Source organism: Cavia porcellus, unplaced genomic scaffold (assembly GCF_034190915.1).
Source record: "Cavia porcellus strain 051 isolate PalLab524CR breed Dunkin Hartley unplaced genomic scaffold, mCavPor4.1 scaffold_30, whole genome shotgun sequence".
NCBI classification, from domain to species: domain Eukaryota; kingdom Metazoa; phylum Chordata; class Mammalia; order Rodentia; family Caviidae; genus Cavia; species Cavia porcellus.
This window is the reverse complement of record NW_026947513.1, coordinates 28,486,726-28,510,013: the sequence shown is the minus strand read 5'-3', so window position 1 is coordinate 28,510,013 and position 23,288 is coordinate 28,486,726. Positions and strand designations below refer to the sequence as shown.

The window sequence follows — 23,288 nt, the reverse complement described above, 5'->3', positions numbered from 1 at the left end:
ATTTCCCAGAATTATCACATAGGGATTCAAATTTTAACATATGAATGAAGGGGCATACATATTCAGCCTATAGGAATTTGCAAAGATCCTAGTTCAACTTCAAAGATCACAAAGGTACTGGCAAATATGACTTGCACATATCTTTTGGGCTACATTATTCAACCTCCCTACAAAGTAAACAAAGCAATAAATGTCCTCCTAACCTGACTTATACTCCAACCTGGGGGAATGCTGCTTTGTACTTCCAAATGCTACTAATACACAATAAGCAGAAGGAACCACAGAAGTAATGGCTGTGCTGTATGTCAAAAAGCACAAAGACTTTAGTCAGGTGAACCTATGTGCAATCCTGTCTCTTCAATAGTTGAAAACTTGGGTGACCACCTCTGTGGGCCTTGATATCTCCAATTGTAAAATAGGAACTTACCTCATATGACTATTTGGAGACTAGACACATTGTCAAGCACAGAGGCTTCTAAGTGTCATTATGAGGTGGGGGATTGAAGGTAATACTTCTGGGAATGGCTCACATTAACTTGTAGTCCTGACTGAATTAGATCTCTTCTAAAAGGACAGAAATCAGCACCAAGTTAAATACTGAAGTGTCCTGTAAGAAACAGAGAGCCGCAATCTCAGCACTTAAACTGACAGATGTTGGCCAAATCAAGGCAGAAACTAGAGTATCAAACTTCTAAAACACTTAATAAGTTTCATTACTGGGTCAGGCACTGGAGATGAAAGGTGAGTGAGAGTTGGACCTTTAATGTAATCAATTTGAATGATCACATAAACCCAGGGGCAGAGGAAAGGGCAAAGCAGGTAAAATTGCCGATGAGACCCTTGAAAGGTTTTAAAGTGTGTGACATTTGGGTGGTTTTTTTGAGGATGAATAACGGTGTCTTTGCCAGAGAAGAGAAAGTCTTTCTAAGCAGAGGGAGAAACACAAAGCACAGGTATTGAGAAGTAACCTTACTATATTTGGAAATAGGAACTGAGAATCAAAAGCTTGGTTATCTGAATTGATAGATAGGAACAGGGTCAGATTATTAACACAGTGATACTTTCCAAAATCTTAAGTTTTAGTTTATAAACTTCTTGCCTAAAATGCAGATTTATCCCAGAAACTAAGGCAGGATCCAGCTTTGAGATATGAGTCAGGTAATTCCAACATTTGGGAAAGAAGGTATACAGATTGGTGATCAGTTGGGTAAGGACCTTAGCCAAAATCAGGGAAAAGAAAGAAACAAAGATTAGGGGACATTTATTATGTAATGGATTATTTAATTTAAACCTCACAGCACTCATCTCGTGTAAAGCAGGCAGAGCTGCCAGATAACCACTCCAGTCATCAGAAAGCAAAACTGACCCGAATTTCTGAAGAAAGAGATGTTTTTGCTGAGTTAGGCAGCCTGGGTAGGAGGCTGCTTCCTAGAAATAATTTGGCTGCACAATTCGTTAGCTTAGGTTACTGCTCATTTCACTGCCTCTTTCTTTCCTGCTAAAGGAATTGTTGGATTATATCAACCACAGCAAACACCTAAGGTTTCTTGTACCTATGTGTGGCTTCCTGCTTTGCGGTGAATGCTTGGTAAAGGAGGTTCCTGTTGTAACTTGGCATAACTGACGCCATCTTGTGCCCTGTATTTGACTAGTGTTCTGTGTTTGACCCAAAAGAGTGAAGAATTACCTAGAGTACAATCCCAAGAGAAAAGCAAAATGAGCTGCACACACAAGAGAAAAATGAACCTGCTCAACAAAGAAGCAGGATACAGATGTCAACTAAAAATTAATGTAAGATTCTAGCTAAACTGTTTCCAACAGGATGTCTTTTTTGGGTTTTCTTTTTTAAAAGTTGTGTAACTTTCCAGTTCAGGGCAACTCGGTGGGACACTGAAACAGGGGTCTATATCCGGACGGTCCTGAGCTCAGCCAATAAAATTCCAAATTTATCAGTTAGGCTCCTTGGATTCCTATATTGTTCACGAACCCACATCAGCTCCCAAAGACACACGAGGTGAACACTATCTCCAGTCCTGTATGGACAGTTCACCTTCATTGTACCAGGCATTCACGGCCCTGAAAAGTTAAGAAGCAATTTGAAGTGACTCAGGGACCTTCCTAGGAACTATTTTCAGGATTTGACAAATGTACTGGCAACTGTTAACTTCCCTCCACCTGTGAGCCAAGGAAGGCAGCACAGCTCAGTACACCAGCGCTCCACTATCCAGAGGGTGAAGAGGAGAGCCGAGGTCTGTATTGTGAGGGCGCCTTCTGGGGTACTCCAGGGGCTGCTGGAAGTGGCGTGGGACCCTTGTTAGGAAGAGCCGGAGCTACCAGGTCTTTGAGGCTCGAAACTCCCCTCTGGTCGGGCTCAGGCAGGGACGTAAGCTACGCGGACCTGCAGCCGCTTTGCAGATGCTCAGTACAAGGGAAAGCAAGCCTGGGTGGGCGTGTCGGGGGCGTGTCAGGGGGCGTGTCGGGGGAGGGTTGCCGGGGCGGCTGGGCCCGCCTCCTAGCCAACGCGCAGGCGCAGGCGCGCCGCGGCGCGGAGTCCTGAGCTGCGGCGACGGCGGCGGCTTTCGGTGGCGGGCTCGGGAAGATGGCTGCAGCCGCGGCAGCGACGGCGGCCGAGCAGGTCTGTGAGCCCCGGTGCAGCCGGGAGCTGGAAGAGTGGGTGAAGCAGGGTCTTGCCCGTTGGGCCAGCGGTGGAGTGGGCCGGCAAGGGCTGGGCACGAGTGCTTGGCAGGGCGGGGCAGGGCGGAGCAGGAGGAGCTATCCGCAGCCGGGATGTAGCAGAGGCAGGCGAGACCCCGGGCCTGAGCTTTCTTGCCCGGGAGCGGACGTCAGCGCAGCTTTCGGCCTGGCCTGGTCTGTCCCTCAGCGTGAGACAGGAGGGCTCACTGCCCCGCGGCCCCGGGACGCGACAGCTCCAGTCCCGAGCTTGCGCCAGGACTGCCCTGCTCTATAGCCAGCAAAGATGCAGATAAAAATAACCTCAGCCTTAGCCGGAGGCCAGCCTAAGAAATGGTCAGCTGTCGCCTGGGTGTGAGGTGGTGGCGGCCACAGCTTGTTTCTGCCATCCCCAGATGACATGTCACCATCCCAGAATTCCCCTCCAACTTTGGTTTTTGAAGATTTATCAGCATTAAAAAACTGACTTCTGCCCAGTGGGTATTAAATCACTTTTTAAGATGTATTCGCAAGTATTTCTGCATTGTAGACTTATAGTTTAACATAATTTAAAAGGCTTTTTCCTCGCTCATATGTCAGTGTTATGTTGATATACACATGTCTGTGTACGTGTATATGTATGTCAACATGCGTACATACGTACGTATAGTTACTAGAGTGGTTTATTATAAAAATTTTTATAGTCACTTCATAACTTGTTTCTCTTCAAAAATAATTGGTATGATAGTTTCTCTTTTTGAAAGAAAAGTCTCTGTCTTCTACAATGTTGAAAGGAATGAGCCAGGTTGCCCACGTAGTTTCACCTTTTGGAAAGCTTTTCTTAAGTGGTTAACCTTTTAGACATTTTAGCCTTATAGTCTTGGAGGAGTTACTGGTGGAGGAATGACGACATGGAATCTGCCTTCTAAAACTTAAAACTTCCAAATAAATTCAGAAAAGTCAGCTACAGATAACAAGCACCGGTAGATTCTGAACAGTAAATGTGAAGGAATGAATGAAACAGAAAAGAGCAAAGCTTGGAATTACTGTTTTAAGTTGTTCCTCAGCTTTCACAATTGCCCTCCTGATTTATTAGCTTCTGTGTTAGACAGTTGTTTATCTTTTCACATTAACCTGCTGATGCTTTGGGATACTGGAGCTTTCATTCTTGCTTTATGCAAGCTGAGCAACATGATTCATTCCTCAGGCTCCACTTCAAATTTATGCATTTGTGTTTCCAGCCTTAAACTTAACTGGCCTCAAACTCAAAAATGTTCAATGCAGTTCGGGACTGCATCATGTTCACTCCTCAGAGGGCTTCGACTATCCATTCACTTGATCAATAAGAATTATAGCAACAAGGCCAATTTAAGGTGGCTCAGAAGAAACCCAAGCTTGATCTAGTGACCCTAACTTGATATTTAAACAAAGAGCCCAACGTTTTCTTTTTGTACCACATCCCACAAATTATGCAGCTGGTACTGTTTAAGAGTCATTTTAGACACCTCTGTGTCACACAGTCATTATTCACCTGACCCTGACAGTCCTTCTTAAAGCTTCTCTCCAGTCTTTTTACCTGAAAAGCCAAAGCTCTGTCAGGACACCCTCACTTAACTTTTAGAGGAACTTGCTGTTGACACCTTCATCTCATTTTTGGAGTGGTTTTGCTATAATACAAACCCAAGTTGTATTATTAACCTATTTCCAATCATTAGTAGTTCCCACTGCCTTCGAAATAAAATCTGTTGTTCATGCAATGGTCTTTTTGTTATTTGGTGGCCTAATAGCACCTCTTAGTCATTTTTGCCTCATTGACATCCCTGTTCTCTCCATGCAAATCTACCTGTCTTGGTCACTTTTTTCACTGCTAAGGAAAGGAAATATTTGGCTCATGTTTATAGTCCTTCATTAGCTGACCCAAAAGCAGGATGGCATGGCAGAGAGGCATAGCAGAGTACAAATGCTTGTGGCATGGAGGGATGGAGAGACTGAAGGGAAAAGCAGGAGAGATAGATAAACCTTTCAGGCCACGCATCCAGTGTCCTGCCTCTTCCAATCAGACCCCACCTCCTATCAGCAAGTTAGCTATAAACTCTCCTAGTCCAATTACCTTCCCACTGCAAGTGCAAGAGGCTTTGGGGGTTACATCAAGATATAAACCATAATAGCTACCATAGTTATTTCCCTGAGAGATGACTTTATACTCACAATTGCCATGCTGATCCCTCTGTCTAGTATGCCCTTTCCTGCTCTTTTGCCTGGCGAACTCCTTTCCACCTTTTGGGCTCAACTCAAATCTCAGCTTTTGTATTATGTGTGCTACTGTACTACTTACACAGCATTGCCATATCTCACCCATCTACCGCCCAGTTCCCTAAAGTCTCTGATCATCTTGTGTCTTTGAATTCTGCAGTATAAGTTGCTTATGCTATTTTGGCTTCTGAACATACGGAGTACTTTAGTGTACTGTTAACCACCTTATTTACGGAAATCAGGATTATAGTACAAGGCAGTAAGTGCCTGATTTAGGAACATTTGAATTGCAAACTTACACAGATATAAACTTTGTATTACAAATATTCTTAGAGCTGAGCTAATTGTGGAAGTAGCACATGTTTATATTACCCTTTTAAGGTAAATGTAAAAGTAACAATAGCTTATAGTGTTTTTTGTGTGTGTTTGGTTTTATAATGCTGTACATTGTATATGTATGCCAAATGTGCATAAGACGCACTCTGTCAGACTTAGGAAAGAATCTGACTTACAAATGTTCTCCTGAAATGGAACTCATTCATAAATTAGGGACTTACTGTACCCAAAGGATAATGATCCTGAACTTTATGTCTTTCGTGTTTCTATTTATGGAATACATATTAAAACATAAAATGCACATCTTCATAAAACATACAATGCACACCTTCAATAAACGTGTCTTTACAGAACTCTGAGAAGTGTAGACTGGGCAGTACGCATTCCTTTTGTGCCTGTGTTATGTAAAATTATTACCTAATATGTTATTCACCATAATTTAGGGCAGAAGTTCTCAATTTTTTTTATCTCAGATTCCCTTTACTCTCTTAAAAACTACTAAGGATCCCAAAGAGCTTTTGTTTACATATTATATCCATTGATATTTCTCCTATTATAAATTAAAACAGTTTGAAAACACAGGACTATCCAAGTAAGCATTCTGTTAACTCTTAGAGTGGTGATGCTATCACATCTGTATAGCCTTTGGAAAATTTTGCTGCCCATTCAAGAAAGGAGAAAAAATAGTATCTTAGTGTTATCTTGATCATATATCTTATATCCTATACCCTATACCCCTCCCCCGCAACTTATCTAGTCTACCATTCAAAAATTGCTGGTCTAGAATAATGTTAGTTTTAGTCAAGGAATTATAAGTAACTATGTCAGCTGTTTCAAATTTTTTTCATATAAATGAGTACGTATAAATTAGTAAATCACTAATAAAAACAAGATTACCCACTGTAGGATATATAGGGCACCTCTGTTTACCTTATTGACAGGAGTGTTGAAAGCAGAGAGGAAAATGTGTATCAAATCATACTGAAAGTTCTTCTACACAATTCTTCTATGTACAGTAATGTCTTTACCTGGAACCTGCAACTCAACATAACTTGCAGTTGATTAATGGAAAATATATCAATAATCAGTTCATCTTTTGTATTGATCAGCCTTCCTATTGCTGGGACAAAATACTTGACTCACAACTTCAAAGGGATCAGTTCATAGTTAGCTAGCTCTAAAGCAGACGTGCAGGGGTGGGAGGTCCTGCAGGGGGAAAACTACTCAATTAGTGGCAGCCAGAAAGCAGAGAGCGATGTAGAGAACTGCCACATCGCCTTCCCTCAGACCCAGGTGTGATTATGTTTATTTAGGAGCAGTGCAGGATGTATAGAGGTAACTTCCCTAGGTTGGCTTTCAGTTATTTTTTATTTTAAAGAGAACAGAACAATAACATAAAACAATGGAAATGGTGTTGGATTTCAAAAATAAGAGTAGGAAATCAACCTGCTCTAATGCACATTGTTTTCCTCAAATAGATGCTTAAACTACCAGACACAGGCATGCAAAGTCAATCAAACAGCATAAGCACTAAGTTATTTCTTTACTTCAGTTGCCCTCATCTCAGGAATTTCAAGTGTATGACTTCTAATTGCCTCTATATCTATGTCTTCTGGACTTGTTCTGAATGAAGTATAGGCATGTAAAATTAAACAATATAAGCACTAAGTTGTCTACTTCAGTTGATACCATTTCAGACATTTCAGGTGTCTGACTTCTAATTTCTGTTGTGTCTGTCTTTCTGGACTTGTTCTGGGTGGGCTGGAGGTCTGAGATTGTACCCTCTTCCTTTGCCTTGACATTTTGCTGTGCTCCCTGGAATCAGCCAGTTGCTGGGTCTTTGATGTTTCCTGCACTGGCTGCCCATCCTATAGTGCAAGGGATTCCAGGTACCTGAGTAAACCCAATCCCCTGCAATCTAAGGTTTCTGGGGTTGTGGAGAGGAGGAGGCTCATAGAGGTTTCACCCATGGCTGCAAATCCCCAGGGGGCATGGCTTCCGGGCCTCAGGGCCTGCAGTGATTGGTTCATCAGGGGTTGTGGCCTCTTCTTCTCTGGGCAGGCTCATATAGGAGCATGGCCTCCCTTTCTCTGGGCCATGTGGCAGGGGTGCTTACTGGGGAGCATGGTTTCTTCTCCACCCAGCAGCAATGAGCTTACCAGGGTGCAAGTTGTTTCTTTCTAATGAATTGACCTTTGTATCTCTCAAGTTCTAAAATGGCCAACCGATCATAGAAAGATACTCCTATAGCTCCTGCTTGAAATCAATAGCTTCAGAAAACTGCTGGCCTTGATTCAGGGCCATTGGCTATCAGTTTATTTCATGAGTCTGGCTGACACTGTATATATCTTCATGAAAACAGGTGACTTATAATGGATTAATATATACTTTATTATCAGCGGCTATTATTGAGCTCAAACAAGATGGGATGCCATTGCGCTAAGATATGAGACAATGTCTCCACTGAGGCATGCATGACTCCAGTGGAAAATTCCTTCTTAGAATTGACTACAAATAAAGTTACTCTTAACTATAACCTCAATCTGGCTGTTTCTGTCTGTTCAGCAAGAACGCTTTGTTCTGTCTGTTACACGGCCTGACAGCTTTGCCACTTGTCTGGTACAGTTGCTGTCCTCTCACCATTTTCCTCATTGAACAAATAACAAGGTTCTGGGTGGTTTGTAGCCTTTGTTCCTAGAGAGTAACTGGTGTCCCAGATCCCTGCTGTGCTTGTGTTTTCTTTCCTTTTCTGCAGCCTGTGTGACCTGGGCAAGAAATTGGAACCCACTGCAGGAATCTTGAGGCAAAAATAGAACTTTTCAGTTCATGCCCTTAAGCAACCCACCTCTTCTAACTAGGACCAGCATTCTAACACCACAGTCAGCTATGAATTCATCAGTGGATTCAAGCACTGATGATTATAGCACCCCATGATTCTGCTTCTAAAAGTAGTATCTCTGAACACTCACTTTTGGGGAACATTTTAGGTCTATACCCTAACAGCTTTCTTTAGTTATGAGGTTAGTCTTAATAAACGCATCAAAAAGAGAGGGCATTGCTGTTTCATTATGTTCTGTATCATTTTTAGCAAAGTTCCAATGGCCCTGTAAAGAAGTCCATGCGTGAGAAGGCTGTTGAAAGGAGGAATGTTAATAAAGAGCACAATAGTAACTTCAAGGCTGGGTATATTCCAATTGATGAAGAGCGTCTCCATAAAACAGGATTGAGAGGGAGAAAAGGCAATTTAGCCATCTGTGTGATTATCCTCTTGTTTATCCTGGCTGTCATCAATTTAATTGTGAGTATATGGTACAAATATTCTCTGTTTAATTTTTACAGGGGAAATTTTCATCCTTTTCATAATGACCTCCTGGACTTAGTATCTGTAATTGCATTTGGAACTGTTTTCTGCTGTTTCATGCATGTTTTATAGATGTATAAAAAACTAGTAAGCTAATAATTTCATATATTAATCATTTAGAAAAAATGGCTGATGGATTCTTACCTTTGAGTACTTAACTTTTAATGAGAGTAACTAGAGGACAACTTTGCCATGATTTTTATTGCCTTGGTGTGTAACTGTAAGTTTTTTTTGTTTTTATTCAGCTGTTCTTACATTTGATGTTGCCTCTTCAGGTAGGGTTTAAAACTGTGAAATCTTTGATGGTGGTCATGGTCTGTATTTTTTAGTTTCTAAGTCCCCATTGTCAAGAGAAAAAACATCTAGTAAGTGACTCATACTGTATTGCTGGACATATGGTGCATTGTTTTTTTCCAAGGATTTTTGCTTCTTTAAAATAAAAAATCTGTTAATAGTAAGATCATTATTCTCTGCAGGTTAATTGTGAAACTCTGTGGCATGTGTGTAGATCACTGTTTGCAGAGAGTGATTATTGGTGTACGTAAGTCTGCTCAGAAGTGTAATTTCTAGCACCTCAAAAATGATTGCATTTATGTTTTTTACTTCTGATCTTCTTAGTCTATTTTATATCAAATGTACATCAAAACATTTGTGTCTCATTCTTCCTGAAGTCAGCAAGATCTGGTACTTTGCATTTTATAGTAGGGACCACAAATAGCTTTACTAAGAGCACATTTTTAAATTTATTTTATCTCATAAGTGGATCTCATTGGAGATTCCAGGTTAAGATGGAAGATTAAAGACATTTATGTCTCATCTTTAAAAAACTCATCTCAAAGTAACAATATTAAGAAACAGACACCTTTGAAGAAAGTAGGAGTCAACTGCAGTCCTAAGCCACAATACAGGAAGATGAAAAGGAAGAGAGGAACAAGGAACACAGATATCAGAGAGGAGCGACTACTGCGTGTGTTTTGCAGACAGGGTGGTAGTCTGTGTTGGTGAAGTGCTTTGTGCAACCTTTAAAAGCCTCAAGAGGTAAAAGTATAAGTACTCTACCTTGAAGAGTGGAAACTGAAACAGAGAATTTGTTTGAAAAATTTGCTAGTAGTGAGATATGTGGGCTTGCCCTGTCTTCCAGGGAACAATTAGACAGCTACCCTTTCTAACCCATCCAATGGAGTATCTGGACATCTTAGACGAGACCGGGTATTTCTGCCCAAGGTCATTATTCAGAGAGGCCTTTCTGGATTTCTGTCCATAAAGCAGAACTGTTTGAATGCTGAGTTCTAAAACTCCATTTCCCATGCTGCCTTACCCTCATCCTCTGTCTTCTGCTTGCTGGCTTTAGGCAAAAAGTAGAAAAACCCTCTCTAGAGAACTTAAACACCTAGGTAAATGATGTGATGGCAGTACATTTGGTAGGTCTCAAGTCTCAGCTATCCCTGTGGTCACAAACCTGACCTAGAGAATTCTCCATAGACATTTTATAGAATCACTGTTAAATATGAACACTGAGCCAAGGATTACTAGACTTTTTTTTAAAATCTCTAAGAATCAGAATAGGCAATTTAAAAGGAGCAATTAAAGAATAAGAAAGAACTCATAGAAATATACACGCATGGATAAATGGATGGCTGCTTATTGGAAAAAAAGCTCTTCCAGAATATTCAGGAAAACTGAAAAACCAGTCCAGGAGTTTTCTGTTGATAGGAGGCTCAGAAAGTGAGAAGAGGGAAAATGCTAGAGAGAATATTATCAAATGAATGAAGAAATTTTTCTAACATAAACAGAAAACTACCATTCTGAGTCCAACATAATGCATTAAAAAAAAAAAAAAGACACATCCAAACTCTGTGCTCTGCACTCCTCCATTACACCCAGAGGGCGGGCTATCTGGAGGACAGTGAGTCTGCGCTCTGCACCACTCCATTACATTCCAGACAGTGGGGCTGGCTGGAAGATGGTGAGTTTGCAATCCAGGCCTCTTCCATTGCATCCTGGAGGGCAGGCCAGCTGGAAGAAGGTAAGACCAACAGAAACCCTAAGACTGAGGACAACAGTCTAGTGCACAGACGAACACACACCTCTAGAGGGTGAAGTAATCAGTGAGGCCAGTGACTCAGAAGCATCTGAAGCAGCAGCAAGGAGACCGCATTTGGACTCTAGAGAACTCCATTGACCAGTTCCAGCCCCCAGATCCAAAGGCCAAGATGGGCTTCATACCCAGCACGTCTCTGGGATACGACACGGACATTCTCAGAACTGTAAACACCAGAAGTAGGTTCTTGGAATAGCTATAAAAAACCAACTGCCTCTGGAGGATATCCCTGAGGGACAGACATCTTTCCTTCTTGAGAGAGGCCTCAATGCTAGTGGTAGAGCTGTATATCATGGGAGGTTGACAGGCATCAACATAGGAGACAAAATAAAAGAAAAAAGAGAAGGTGGAGAATGGCAAGATGCAGCGGCCAGGTGCAGCCCCAGACCCCAGTCCACCGAGGACAGGCCTAAAATTCAGTGAGACGAATGAAGGTAGAAGTCGAGCACTGAAACTTTCTGAATGATAACAGCAGAAGTGAAAAAACAAGCGGAAAGGGGTATAGAGCAAATGATCTCTCAGGCAAAAAAAGAGCAATACTTAAAGATGTTAGAGAAAACACAAAAGAAAAGATGAACTTAGAAAAAGATGGAAACAAAAATGCCCAATATAGGAGAGAAAACAATCCACAATAAAGATACAAAAAGAGATCCAGAAGATTAAAACCTCCATTGAAAGTATATGCAACAGACGGAATGAAGGAAAAGGTAGAATTTCAGATCTTAAATAGAATTGCAGCTAGTGATCATGAAAAGAAAGATATCCTAAAAATAGGAGACCATGAGAAATCAATCCACAGCTACAAAATGAAGCAAAGAATAATAACACAAGATTGATGCAGTCAGGGAGCAGTGAGACAACTGGAGACAGCACAAATGTCATAACAATCATAAATATCTATGCACCTAATACAAGAGCACCCAACTATATAAGACAATTTTTGGTAGACACGGAAAATCAAATAAGCAATAACGCAATTATAACAGGAGACCTCAATACCCCATTGTCACTGAGAGACAGATTAACTAGATAGAAAATCAGCACAGAAATATAAGAGCTGAACCAAATCTAGACTTAATAGGACTAAACTGACCGAACCAAATGGGACTTAATAGAAGAAAACTGTGCACTAAGGCACCACACTAGTGGCCCAGAGAGATCCATCAAGCCCAACCTGGACCCAGAGAAGAAACTGCACCCCCAAAACCCCATTGCCATGGAGGGAGCATTGGTGAACCACTGCCTTGTGCCTCTCCACCACTCCAGGAACCCAGGATCAGAGGAACCCAGGTGCCTAGTCCAGTCCACTACACCAAGGCATTAGCAACAAACGCAGGAAGCACTCAGGATGCAACAGTGAGCTGATTTGGAGCGAAACAGGAAAATGTCAAAACAAAGGAGCAATATATAATCTCAGACCTCCAGCTCACGCAGCACAAGTAGTTCAAGAGACACAGATATAGTAGGAATTAGAAGTCACACACATGAAATTTCTGAAAAGATCACAACTGAAGTAAAAAAAACAACTTAATTCTAGTATTGATTGGTTAATTTACATGCCTATGTCTGATGTTCTAGACAACTATTTTGAAGATACAAAGAGGTATTATGGTAGCCATTGTTAATTTCTTATTGTCTTGTTTTGAAGTCCTGTATGGTTTTCATTGTTTTGATTATTATATATGATGGTGTGGGCAGCTATTTTAAAGGTAACAAGATATATTATGGTAACCATTGTTGATTTTCTATTATCTTGTTCTAAAGACCTGTATCACTTTCATTGTTTTGTTTTGACTGGTTTTATTGTTTTGTTTTGTTTGATTTTATTTTGTCTGATGCTATGGACAGCTATTTTGAAGATAACAAGAAGCATTATGATAGCTATTGTTGATTTCCTATTTTCTTGTTTTGAAGTTCTGTATCTCTTGCATTGTTTTGCTCTGATTGGCTTTATTCTGTTTGGTTTGGTTTTATTCTTTTCTAAAATTAAAAAAATTTTAAAAAGATACCAAGCCACTGCTGGGAAATTAAAAAAAAAAAAAAAAAACACGAGTAAAGAAAAGATCTTCCAGAGGGAGTAAAAAACAAGTTGTATACAAAAAACACACTTAGGAGTGGCATTGGACTTCTGAAAAGCAGCATTAGAGATTGGAAGGCAAAGAGTGATGGCTTTCAACGTTTAGAAAGAAGGTAATTTCAAATCAGTGAAATACCTACACAGAGTATCAGTCAAATGTGAAGAATTATAAAAACATTTGGAAAACTGAATGCAAGGAAACTGAGTATCTCACACAAGAGAAAGATCAGAGTTACAGCCTGAAAATGAAGGAAAAGTTCACAGTTAGGGCTGTGCAGGAGGCCGGAGACCAACCATTCCAGCCTGGAGCAAATGATGGGTCCCGGAGAGATTTCCTGAGAGAGAGAAATAGAACTAATACTTGGACCAATTATCTTCATCATCTGAAGCCTGGACTTAGAGACCTTTTTATTGAGATTTGTGGAAATGTTAGAGGGATTGAGAATTAGGATTTTTCAAAGAAACTACGCAAATTAAAGAAAAAAAGATTAACTCCAAGAGACACAAAGGAAGCTGCTATCATAAGGCAATGTTTGGTTTAGCAGTGAATAGCATTTGCATGGCCGTAATACAGAAAGTACTGAACCTGTCTGTGGCCATTCCTCCTTGAACACGCCTGATCTTGTCTGATCTCAGAAGCTAAGCAGGGGCAGGCCTGGTTAGTACTTAGGTGGAAAAAAGTACTCAACATGAGTTTAATTTAAAACTTGAGATTAGAGTTGGGAGGGGAAAAAAGGATATATAAATAAGCTAAAATTCTCATATGCTAAAATAAAAAATACATAATATATACATATAATACTTATAAATATGGAGGTAAATACTAGGTAAAATAGTTAAAATTGTTGCAAATGGTTATCCCTAGGGAATGAGATATGGGAAAGGTAGAAAAATAAGATACTGCTCTTTTTTATTGTAGACCTTTTAGTGTATTTTAGCTCATAGAAATTTGCATGTGATACCTTCATAAAAATAAAATTGGCTTTTTTTAAAACAGAAAACTACTTGATGGGTTCATGGGTTCATCGTACTGATTGAATATTTCAGGAAGTCTTTAATGCTTTGGCAGTGATCGTCTCTGTCTTCCAGGTGAGTCAGGGGGATGCTGCTTTAACAGAGGGCTTTCCCTGTTTTTCAGATAACACTTGTTATCTGGGCTGTAATTCGAATTGGACCAAATGGTTGTGACAGCATGGAGTTTCATGAAAGTGGTCTGCTTCGATTTAAACAAGTATCTGACATGGGAATTATTCATCCTCTTTATAAGAGCACAGTAGGAGGAAGGCGAAATGAAAATTTGGTCATCACTGGCAACAACCAGCCTGTAAGTTATTATGTTAAATGCGGTATGAACTTGGAGATTGTCTGTGCACAGAAATTCTTTACAAAAAACCTGGGGTTCACTATTGGAAATACGTATCTTCCTGTACAGGAAATTAAAATACTATTATATATTCATGAATATATTCATTTTTCGTAAATAGTCAATATTTAATAATGATTGGTTTTATAATCTATAAAGTAAGATAGTTTCTTAATATTCTAGAATTTGTTCAATGGTGGCATTGTCAGATATAATTAGTACCAGAATACTTCAGTCATTCTTTTCTGTGTGCAGAAGCAATAAGAAAAGCACATTCCCAGGTTACAATTGTCTGGTATTTTTTGGGTCTCTGGAAGAGAATGTGCCTCTTCCTCAGTAGCAGGCCAGGCCAGGCAGCAGCTATGATACAAGCTGTTAACTGGGTAAAACCTCATGGAGGTATTCTGACCCACTCCAGGCCATATTCGCTATGACCTAAGTATCTGTGCAGAACCTTAAAAGCCTTTATTTTAAAGAACTCTCTTCCAAATTGAGAGGCGTCGGGACATATGCAGCTAAAAGTATTTGAAGTTAGTTTGTTATTATAGTTTTAAAAAATAACTTTATGATTTTTGGTTGTAGCATTCTTTGAAAGTATTCACAATAAAATGTTTTTCTGAAGATTGTTTTTCAGCAAGGGACAACAAAGCTCAGTGTAGAAAAGAACAAAACTTCTATTACAAGTGACATTGGTATGCAATTTTTCGACCCAAGGACTCAAAATATCTTATTCAGTACAGACTACGAAACTCATGAGTTTCATTTGCCAAGTGGAGTGAAAAGTTTGAACGTTCAAAAAGCATCTACTGAAAGGGTATGATTTATTTTCTTTTTTTTTTTTTTTTTTTTGGTCTTTTTTGTTTTTTTTTTATCGGTACCGGGGATTGAACTCACAACTGCCTGCTTGCAAGGCAGGCGCTATGCCGCTGAGCTAAATCCCCAGCCCTTATTTTCTTTGCTTTACTACTAGGAGAAAATTATTATCTAAAGTTGTAAAGCAGGAAGACAACCTTACTACTTCACAGTGGTATGAAAGAGCGTATTCCAGAATGTTGGCAATTATTAGTTTTAGATCTGTTATTACTTAGCTTGTCTGAACATTATCAAGTCTTTTATATCAGTTCCCACATCTATAAAATTGTCTTTCATATCTCATGGTGGAAAGTACCATTTCTCTATGATAATTATCATATTAATTTATAAACTCTTTTGTTTCATTTTTAGATTACCAGCAATGCTACCAGTGATTTAAATATAAAAGTTGATGGGCGTGCTATTGTGCGTGGAAATGAAGGAGTATTCATTATGGGCAAAACTATTGAATTTCACATGGGTGGTGATATGGAGTTAAAGGCTGTGAGTATTTTTTTTAGGAATTTAAGAGAATTATTGGATTTTTAGACTCATGAATCCATATATGGAATAATAAACAGTTATTAAAAATGGTTTTTGTTATGGAAGATGTTCAGAGTAGATTGTAAGTGAAAGAAAGTTATTAAAATAGTTTGTGAAAAGTTTTTATTGTTTAGAACATACGTATATTCATAAAAACCTGGAAGGATATGTCAAGATACTAACAATATTTAGCTGTGGATAGTAGGATTTAGCTGTGGATAGTAGGATAGCAGACAGTTTAATATTATTTTTATTTCTGCTAGATTGTATTTTCTACATCCCACTGTATTTTTTTTTTTTTTTTTTATCAGTACCGGGGATCGAACTCACGACCGCCTGCTTGCAAGGCAGGTGCTTATACTGCTGAGCTAAATCCCCAGCCCCCGCTGTATTTTTTTTTTTAAAGCAAGAGAAAAACCCTTTTAAAAGAAAAATGTAAAAGATCAAAGTACCCATTCAATGAAGTTGTTGAAGTTTTTTTAAAGATTCTTCATATCCTTCCATGAGTTTCATATCACATGATAGGAAAAAAATTACGGCCAGGGATATAGCTCAGCAGCACCAAGCCTGCCTGGCTTAGGTTATGAGTTCAATTCCCAGTACCAAAAAAAAAAAAAGTAAAAAATATTAGCAAATGTGGAGCTGGGGATTTAGTTCAGCAGCATAAGCACCTGCCTTGCAAGCAGGCAGTCATGAGTTCGATCCCCGGTACCGATAAAAATGAAAAAGACCAAAAAATTAGCAAATGTATAAAATGCATTGTTAGATGGACATCCATTTTTAATTGTAAGGGAAAGATAAAAAATATTTTTGCTTTTATTGTGGCTTTTTAAAGTGAAATTTTCTTTGTGTTTCATGGTTATATCTGAAAGCAGCCACCATACTTGATATAAAGGGCACATAAGTGCAAAAGCTTGTTATTAGCACACAGTTTTGGTAAAAATATATTTTTTCAAAATTCCCTGTGTAATTAACTAAAGCTAATTAAATTTGTCTACCAAGCATTGCATAATAAAAGAGACCTTAAAATTAAGGACTTTTAAATAATACTTTCCTTTTTAAAAAATTAAATTTCAGCTCTTAGGAATAATAGACTTTAGAAAAGAGGTTATCTCATTTTCATAAACAGCTTTTTCCTCTAATGCACAGAATTCTATCTGTAAATAATAAAGATAAATGTTAATGTAATTCTTGCAGAAATGCCGTAGCAATAATGAGTAGTTTTTTTGTTTGTTTGTTTGTTTGTTTGTCTTTTTGAGACAAGGTCTTGATTGCAGTTTAGGCTGTCCTGGAGCTCACTTTGTAGCCCAGGCTGGTTTTGAATTTGTAATGATCCTCCTGTCTCAGTCTCCCAAATGCTAGGTTTACGGGTGTACACTGCCATACCTGGCTAACACTGAGTACTTTTGATTCGCATTGTGGTAAAATCTTCTAAGGGAACTGAGAAATAGTAGCAGCAGGACTGTAGTTCTCTGCACTAGGTAGGAAGTCAAAGCAGCAAGAGGTTGGACTGTTCAACGGGCAAGTTACCTCAATCCTTGATTTTTCTACCAGAAAATTTTCATCTCATTCTACCTTGTTAACACGACAAACGTTGAAATAGATTAAAGTACACATGGAAACATAATTTGTTTCCTTATATTTAAAGGAAAAGGGCCCAATGTTAAAAGGACAGTTAGCTTCTATTTTTTGTAGTGAACACATACTAAGTGTACACATTAATAGATGTCACTGTGTTTTGCCTGTAGTGTGCATTGATGCTGTCCACCCTCCCCACTAGTCTTGTCCCCGTTCCAGTCCCTAATCCTCCCTTTTTTACACTTAGATCCTTGTTTAAAAGTTCTCCTGTATAGATAATTAGCTTTATAATTCAGTTAAAATCAGTGGCTAATTTTTAAAAGTAAGTAATTATTAGAATTTTATCATAGAACTCTGGAACACTGAAGCCAAAGGATAGCAAATTTGAGCCTAGATTATCTAAAATGACCAGCAAGACCCTGTCTGAAAATATGAAAAAAGAGGCTAGGTATATCACTCAGAGCAAAGGCTCTGGGATTAAGCCTCAGTATGGAAACAAAAAATAAACCCTGAATTTAATCAAACTCTTTTTTTTTTTTTTTTCTGGTACCAGGAATTGAATTCAGGATCTTATGCTTGCCCTGCAGGCGCTGTTACCACTGACTATATTACTGGCCCTCAAATTATTTTTTAGTTTTATTTTGCTTTTTAAATTTATAATTGACACAATATACATATTTATAGGGGACAGTATGATAATGTGATAAAAATTTGTGTAATGGTCAAATTTGATGAATTAGCATAGCCATCACCTCCAACATTTATCATTTCTTTGTGGTGAGAACATTAAAAATCGTCTTCTAGCTATTTTTTAAATACATTTTTAACTAATCAGTCACTCTGCCATTTGGTAGAACACTGGAATTTTATGGAAAACAGCTAACTAAAGAAAATAATTTTAAATGACCATAAGATGGCAGTATAGGAACAAAATTTAAAAACCTACATAGTTCCTTATAAGTACATTCTATGGAAATGTTCCAAATCCAGAAGACTCTCAAATCTGAAATATTTATTATCCCAAGCACTTCAGATAAGGGGTACTCACCCTGTGCTACCACTGCCTAATCAGTTAGCCATGCTATTACTTTATGACCAACTTCCCATTGTTTCCAGTGCCCTCTGTAAGCTGATGACCCCATGGATGGAACTCCTGCTTTAAGCTTTCCTCTGAACTAAGATTACTTAACCAGCTGCCTGCTGACCTTCTCCATTTCCATACCTGGTAGACGAAGTCTAACAAGTCTGAAGGCCTGCTGTCCTCCTTACCTTTCTCTGAGTGACCCCAGCTGGTACAGTGATAGCTAGTCCAGCAGCAAAGCCTTCTGGCTCTACCGTCAGGAGACAGAGTCTGCCTGTATCACCTCTACCACCACCAGGATATAACTGCCCTCATTTCCTGCCTGAACTTGGAACAGCTTCCCAACTGGAATTTCCGCTTTATCCCTACCCAGCACCCCCAGTGACCTTTAAAAAGCTTTTATCATTTCCTTCTGCTGAAGCCTCTAAACGAGTTCCTGCCTAATTTCAAATAGAATCCGGAGTTCCTTTCCATCCCGTGTATGTCTAGCCCTCAGTTATTTGCTTCAACTCTGCCAGGCCCTCCCCCAACCTTGGGGCTCACCCCCACCTGACCCCTTAGTGTCCCTAGAGCACCACGTGTCTTCGCCTTTGCACACACTCTGCCTCTGCTCCTTGTGCACTGCTCTCGGAGGCTACCTCCCTCCCTCCCTTCCAGTTTCTGTTGGAATAAGAGCTCTCAACAGCCGCCCTGTGTAAAATAGAGTGTCACCTGCCCGTCTCTCTACTTAGCCAGCCTTATTTTTCTTCACAGCATTTACCTCTCCTGAAGCCCTGTGTATTTTACCTATGTCTTCACTGTCTGCTCCCACTGCGTTAACTGTCAGCCATGTCAGAACTTGGACTTTGCCCATTTTGTGTGCTGCTGTAGCCCCACCACCGAGAACAGTGCCTGGTACAAAGTAGCCAGTTACTAATTAGTTATTGAGTGAAAAGGGCAAAGGAGGAAAAAGTCCCTAAAAAGAGTCTGCAGTGTAAGAGTTTCAAGGGAAGTGGGCTCCAAAAAGAGGGCTCCAGGAAGTTTGAATGGCCAGTCTTTAAAATCACATGTTTCGGGGCTGGAGATTTAGCTCAGCGGCATAAGCGCCTGCCTTGAAAGCAGGCAGTTGTGAGTTCAATTCCTGGTACCGATAAAAACGAAAAAGACCAAAAAAAAAAAAAAGGAAAAACAAATCATGTGTTTCTAATCTTCTGTTCATCTCCATTCATTAAAATTAATTACCACTAGGAGAAAATAGTAGCATTTTCTTCTCATCATCACAAACTTACCAGTGACTTTGTTACAGTTCGCTGAAGAATTAAGTGAAAATTATGAGACTATCAACATGAGTTTCATTATATGCTTAGGAGTTTTAATGTAATTTTAACTAATAATTGCAAGTTGTGTTGCAATTGACATGCAGCATAAATCCAATAAGTTAAAAAGTCACCATTTAAAAATTTTCCCCCTGTTGTACGGGAATTGAAACAGGGGGCTGTATTACTGAACTCCATCTCCAGCCTTTCTTTTTAGAATTATTTTTTATTTTGAGAAGGGTCTTGATAAGTTGCCCAGGCTGGACTCAAATTACAATCCTCCTGCCTCAGTTACTAGGACTATAGGCATATCCCCATATGCCACTGTGCCCAGTTACCAGTTGAATTTTGGCATTGATTTGGGTTTGGGTTGCTGCCATTATTGCTTGGTTATGACTTTATTCTCTTAGTACTTTCTTTTGTTGTACTGATCCAGTACCTTTGTTTAATAATTTCATTCTCTACCCACCTGCGGAGGTAAGTAAATCATATTCTCCTCCTCCACTAGGAAAATAGCATCATCCTCAATGGAACTGTGATGGTCAGCACGACTCGGCTGCCCACTTCCTCCAGTGGAGATCAGCTGAGCGGTGGAGACTGGGTACGCTACAAGCTCTGCATGTGTGCTGATGGGACCCTCTTCAAAGTGCAAGTGACCAGCCAGAACATGGGCTGCCAAGTCTCAGACAATCCCTGTGGAAACACGCATTAGAACACCAGAGGTCATCTATGTTTACATTTGACTCGACCTTTGTTTTTTAAGAGTATGCATGCAGATCATCTTTTTACAGTTTGTGATAACTCACTATAGTTATTTTAACTGAGAGCACTATTGTCTGTATTATGTACTCTCCCTATTACAAATACTCTTGAGACCGAATTCTAATATATTTTATTGTTACACTAATTTTTGAATGATAGTGCTCTAATCACAAAAGTTAATGAAATTAATCTTTGCAGAAGTATTTTTAAATTCCTGTGTCCCTTGTCTAATGAATTTTAAAGTGCTGAAGCAGTTGCTTAGACTTACTATAATGAGCCTTGAGTCTGATAGGCCTACCAGAAGCATGGCATCTATTTTTTTTTCTTTTGAAAATTAGTACATGTTTGCAGTACATAGTTTTTCATGCTGTTATTTTTGGTTTTTTGTTTTGTTTGTTTGGCTTCTAATAGGAAAGACACAGATTTTTAGGGCACTAACCTTGAGCCATGTTATCACGTGCAAGTGAAGGAATTAAAGAAGTAGACATGTGAGACAGTAAGAAACTATGAAGGAAAAAAACAAGAAAGAAAATATGGTTCATTAATTTTGCACTAAGAAGAAAATGCTCTAATAGAGTGGTTACTTGAAACAGTGATAAATATTAAGTGTTCATAATGTGGTGGAAATTAAAACACAATCTCAGCTTTAACTTTTAAATAATAGTGATAGCTGTCATTTAGTGATAGCATCTAGGTACTGCATGTTTAATATCTTACTCTCACAGCAACTCTGTGAGTAGGTATTATTATCCCGGTTTAACCAGTAAGAAACTGCAGATCAGAGAAATTAAGAAGCTTGTCAAACATCACATAGTAAATAACAGAGCTAGGATTGGAATTCAAGTGTGATTTAAATCTACATGTACCTGATCCCAAATACCATCTTTTTACTATCTGCACTTAATTTTCAGTTATTTAAAACTCTAGAAAGGTGAAAAAAAGACAAATTCAAGCTTACCTACACAGGTAAGAATCAAATAAAACAGTTATGCTATTCTAGTTAAAAGACAAATTTCATGTCACAAAAAAGAAGACCAATCACTGTCAGATTTTAAACTATCGTAAGCCAATTCAAAAATATTATTAAATAGAGAAGACTAATTGGCCTCCATATGAGGTATACCAGTTTTCCAGCTTTGACACACAGGAGACACCGAGGGGTTTGTCCTCCCCTGACCTCAGGCAGCACAGGGAAGGCAGGCAGGCCACAGGCACACTCCAGTCCTGCTCCTGATGTGGCCGGCCAGTGTGCCACACTACCAGCACCTGTAACAGTGTGTGTCATGCCTTGAAAAGAAGTTAGGATACACTGGCCTCAAGAATGCTAATCCAAGAAGTAAGACAAGTAATTTTAAGTAAGTATAAGAATTTATTTCTGCTTCTGAGATCACTGTTTCAATAGAGCTCTGAAGCCAGTTGACTTTAAACATATTTTGAATTACTCAATTTGAAAGGAACTCTAGAATCTAACACAGACACGGGATCAAGGACAGGGACCCCAAAATAGAGTACTATAAAATAGGCAGGACATATCATAGGCCCCACCTGCCCTAGAGTATAACCATGTTCTGTCATGGTCACTTTGAACTGTGTAAGAAAATCAGTACGAAAAAAAAAATTGTATTCAATATAGCTATGGTTCTTTCTGACAGAAAAACCAAATATCTTAGAGAATGTCAAGTCAATAGATTGTACTAAAATAAGAAATGATTTATTATCTAACACTGAGTTCAGTTTTTAAATGAAATAAGAATGAGATTCACGACCTTTGAGTGTTATTAATTGAAGTGATAGTTGAACCTATTTGAATACATTCAGTATCACTGAGTATCTCAAACCTACACAATCATTGGAATTTTTGCTTATCAGCTCAATGTAGTTTTAAATTTTACATTCATTGCTCGTCTGCTCTAGATTTGTTTGGAAAGCTTTTTTTACTAAAACCACAGAACACTATTACAAAGTATTATTTATTGAATAATTCATAAACTAATGTATTTTTACTGCTGCTTAAGAAGTGCTTGTGTTTTTGATACATCTCCATTAAGTGCTTTTGACATGAGAAGATGTTTTTATAGAACTGACTGTTAATGGCATAGCATTTTGGGATACCTTGTAAGTGGCCCATGTAATGTAGACCTAGGAAATTTAGTGGGAAACAGAACAAGAACAAACCACCCCATTTTAACTGCGACCTATCTTCATTCACAGTAAAGTTTCAGCTACCCAAACTCACCACCAGATGGTATTTTTCTGTAAGCAGAAAAATTTGCCTCCTGCTGTGTGCTCACTCCTCTGCACTGAGCTGCAGCCTGGGGGAGGCAGCTGCCAAGACAGGACCTGGGCGGGTGCAGACTCTTTCCTGCTTCCTTAAATGACAGTAACTTTGCAGAGGTGTACTGCATTGATAAGAGGGACAAAAGAAAGAAATGCAACATTTTTTAGACTGTCTAATGGACTGAAGGGAAAAATGCAAGAACACACAAACAAGGATTCCCTGTAAATAGTCTGCAGTATTTTTAAATATATGTATTTGTATTTTTGCACTATGAAAAAAACAATAAATTTTGTGAGTTTTGATGATGAAAGACAGAAGTTCTAGTTTTGAATGAGTGTTTTTAAGGGGGTGAGAATGTTAATGGTGCTACTTGATAGAAGAGACCATTGAAAAGCTGATAGTCAGTGTCCTTTTTTGTTGAGTAGGAAAAAGATTAAAAATTGTGCCATATAAAAATCAACCTACCAAGTTGTTTCACATTGCTAGCCTGAGTTTCAGTTCAGTTTGTAATAATTATTAATGACCTCTGTTTACAATAAAAAGTCTGTAAACTGTTTGTTCTTAGTTTTTTAATAGTTATATATTGAGTTTCTGCTTGGTTATAAAAATATAATTTAAACACGGCTTGAGAGCTGTATTTGTGTAATCTTTGTAGTCAGAGTTGAAAAGTAGGGCATTCCCAGTTCGGGTATTCCCCGCCTCCTGTGTGTTCCAGGAGGCCTGACCCCAGTGTGGCCG

General features: G+C 39.0%; 1 protein-coding gene and 1 non-coding gene across 2 annotated transcripts; one reads left to right on the top strand and one right to left on the bottom strand.

Moving 5' to 3' along the window:
* The first annotated feature begins 2,496 nt into the window (after positions 1–2,496).
* On the top strand, positions 2,497–23,106 carry Sgcb (sarcoglycan beta). The gene is made up of 6 exons (XM_063240602.1): positions 2,497–2,635; positions 8,348–8,557; positions 13,937–14,122; positions 14,784–14,975; positions 15,386–15,517; positions 20,019–23,106. Exons 1-6 carry the CDS (start codon positions 2,600–2,602, stop codon positions 20,220–20,222), a joined length of 960 nt encoding a protein of 319 aa, XP_063096672.1. The 5' UTR covers positions 2,497–2,599; the 3' UTR covers positions 20,223–23,106.
* On the bottom strand, positions 7,428–7,563 carry LOC111757348 (small nucleolar RNA SNORA2/SNORA34 family). Its single transcript, XR_002791718.1, has one exon. It is a non-coding gene; the product is annotated as a small nucleolar RNA SNORA2/SNORA34 family (small nucleolar RNA).
* Positions 23,107–23,288: the final 182 nt, after the last annotated feature.

Coding starts and splice junctions, on each gene's coding strand:
- Sgcb (XM_063240602.1), top strand. CDS start 2,600: ATGGCTGCAGCCGCGGCAGCGACGGCGGCCGAGCAG. Junction 2,636..8,347: donor CAGCGACGGCGGCCGAGCAG/GTCTGTGAGCCC, acceptor TATCATTTTTAG/CAAAGTTCCAATGGCCCTGT. Junction 8,558..13,936: donor TGGCTGTCATCAATTTAATT/GTGAGTATATGG, acceptor CCTGTTTTTCAG/ATAACACTTGTTATCTGGGC.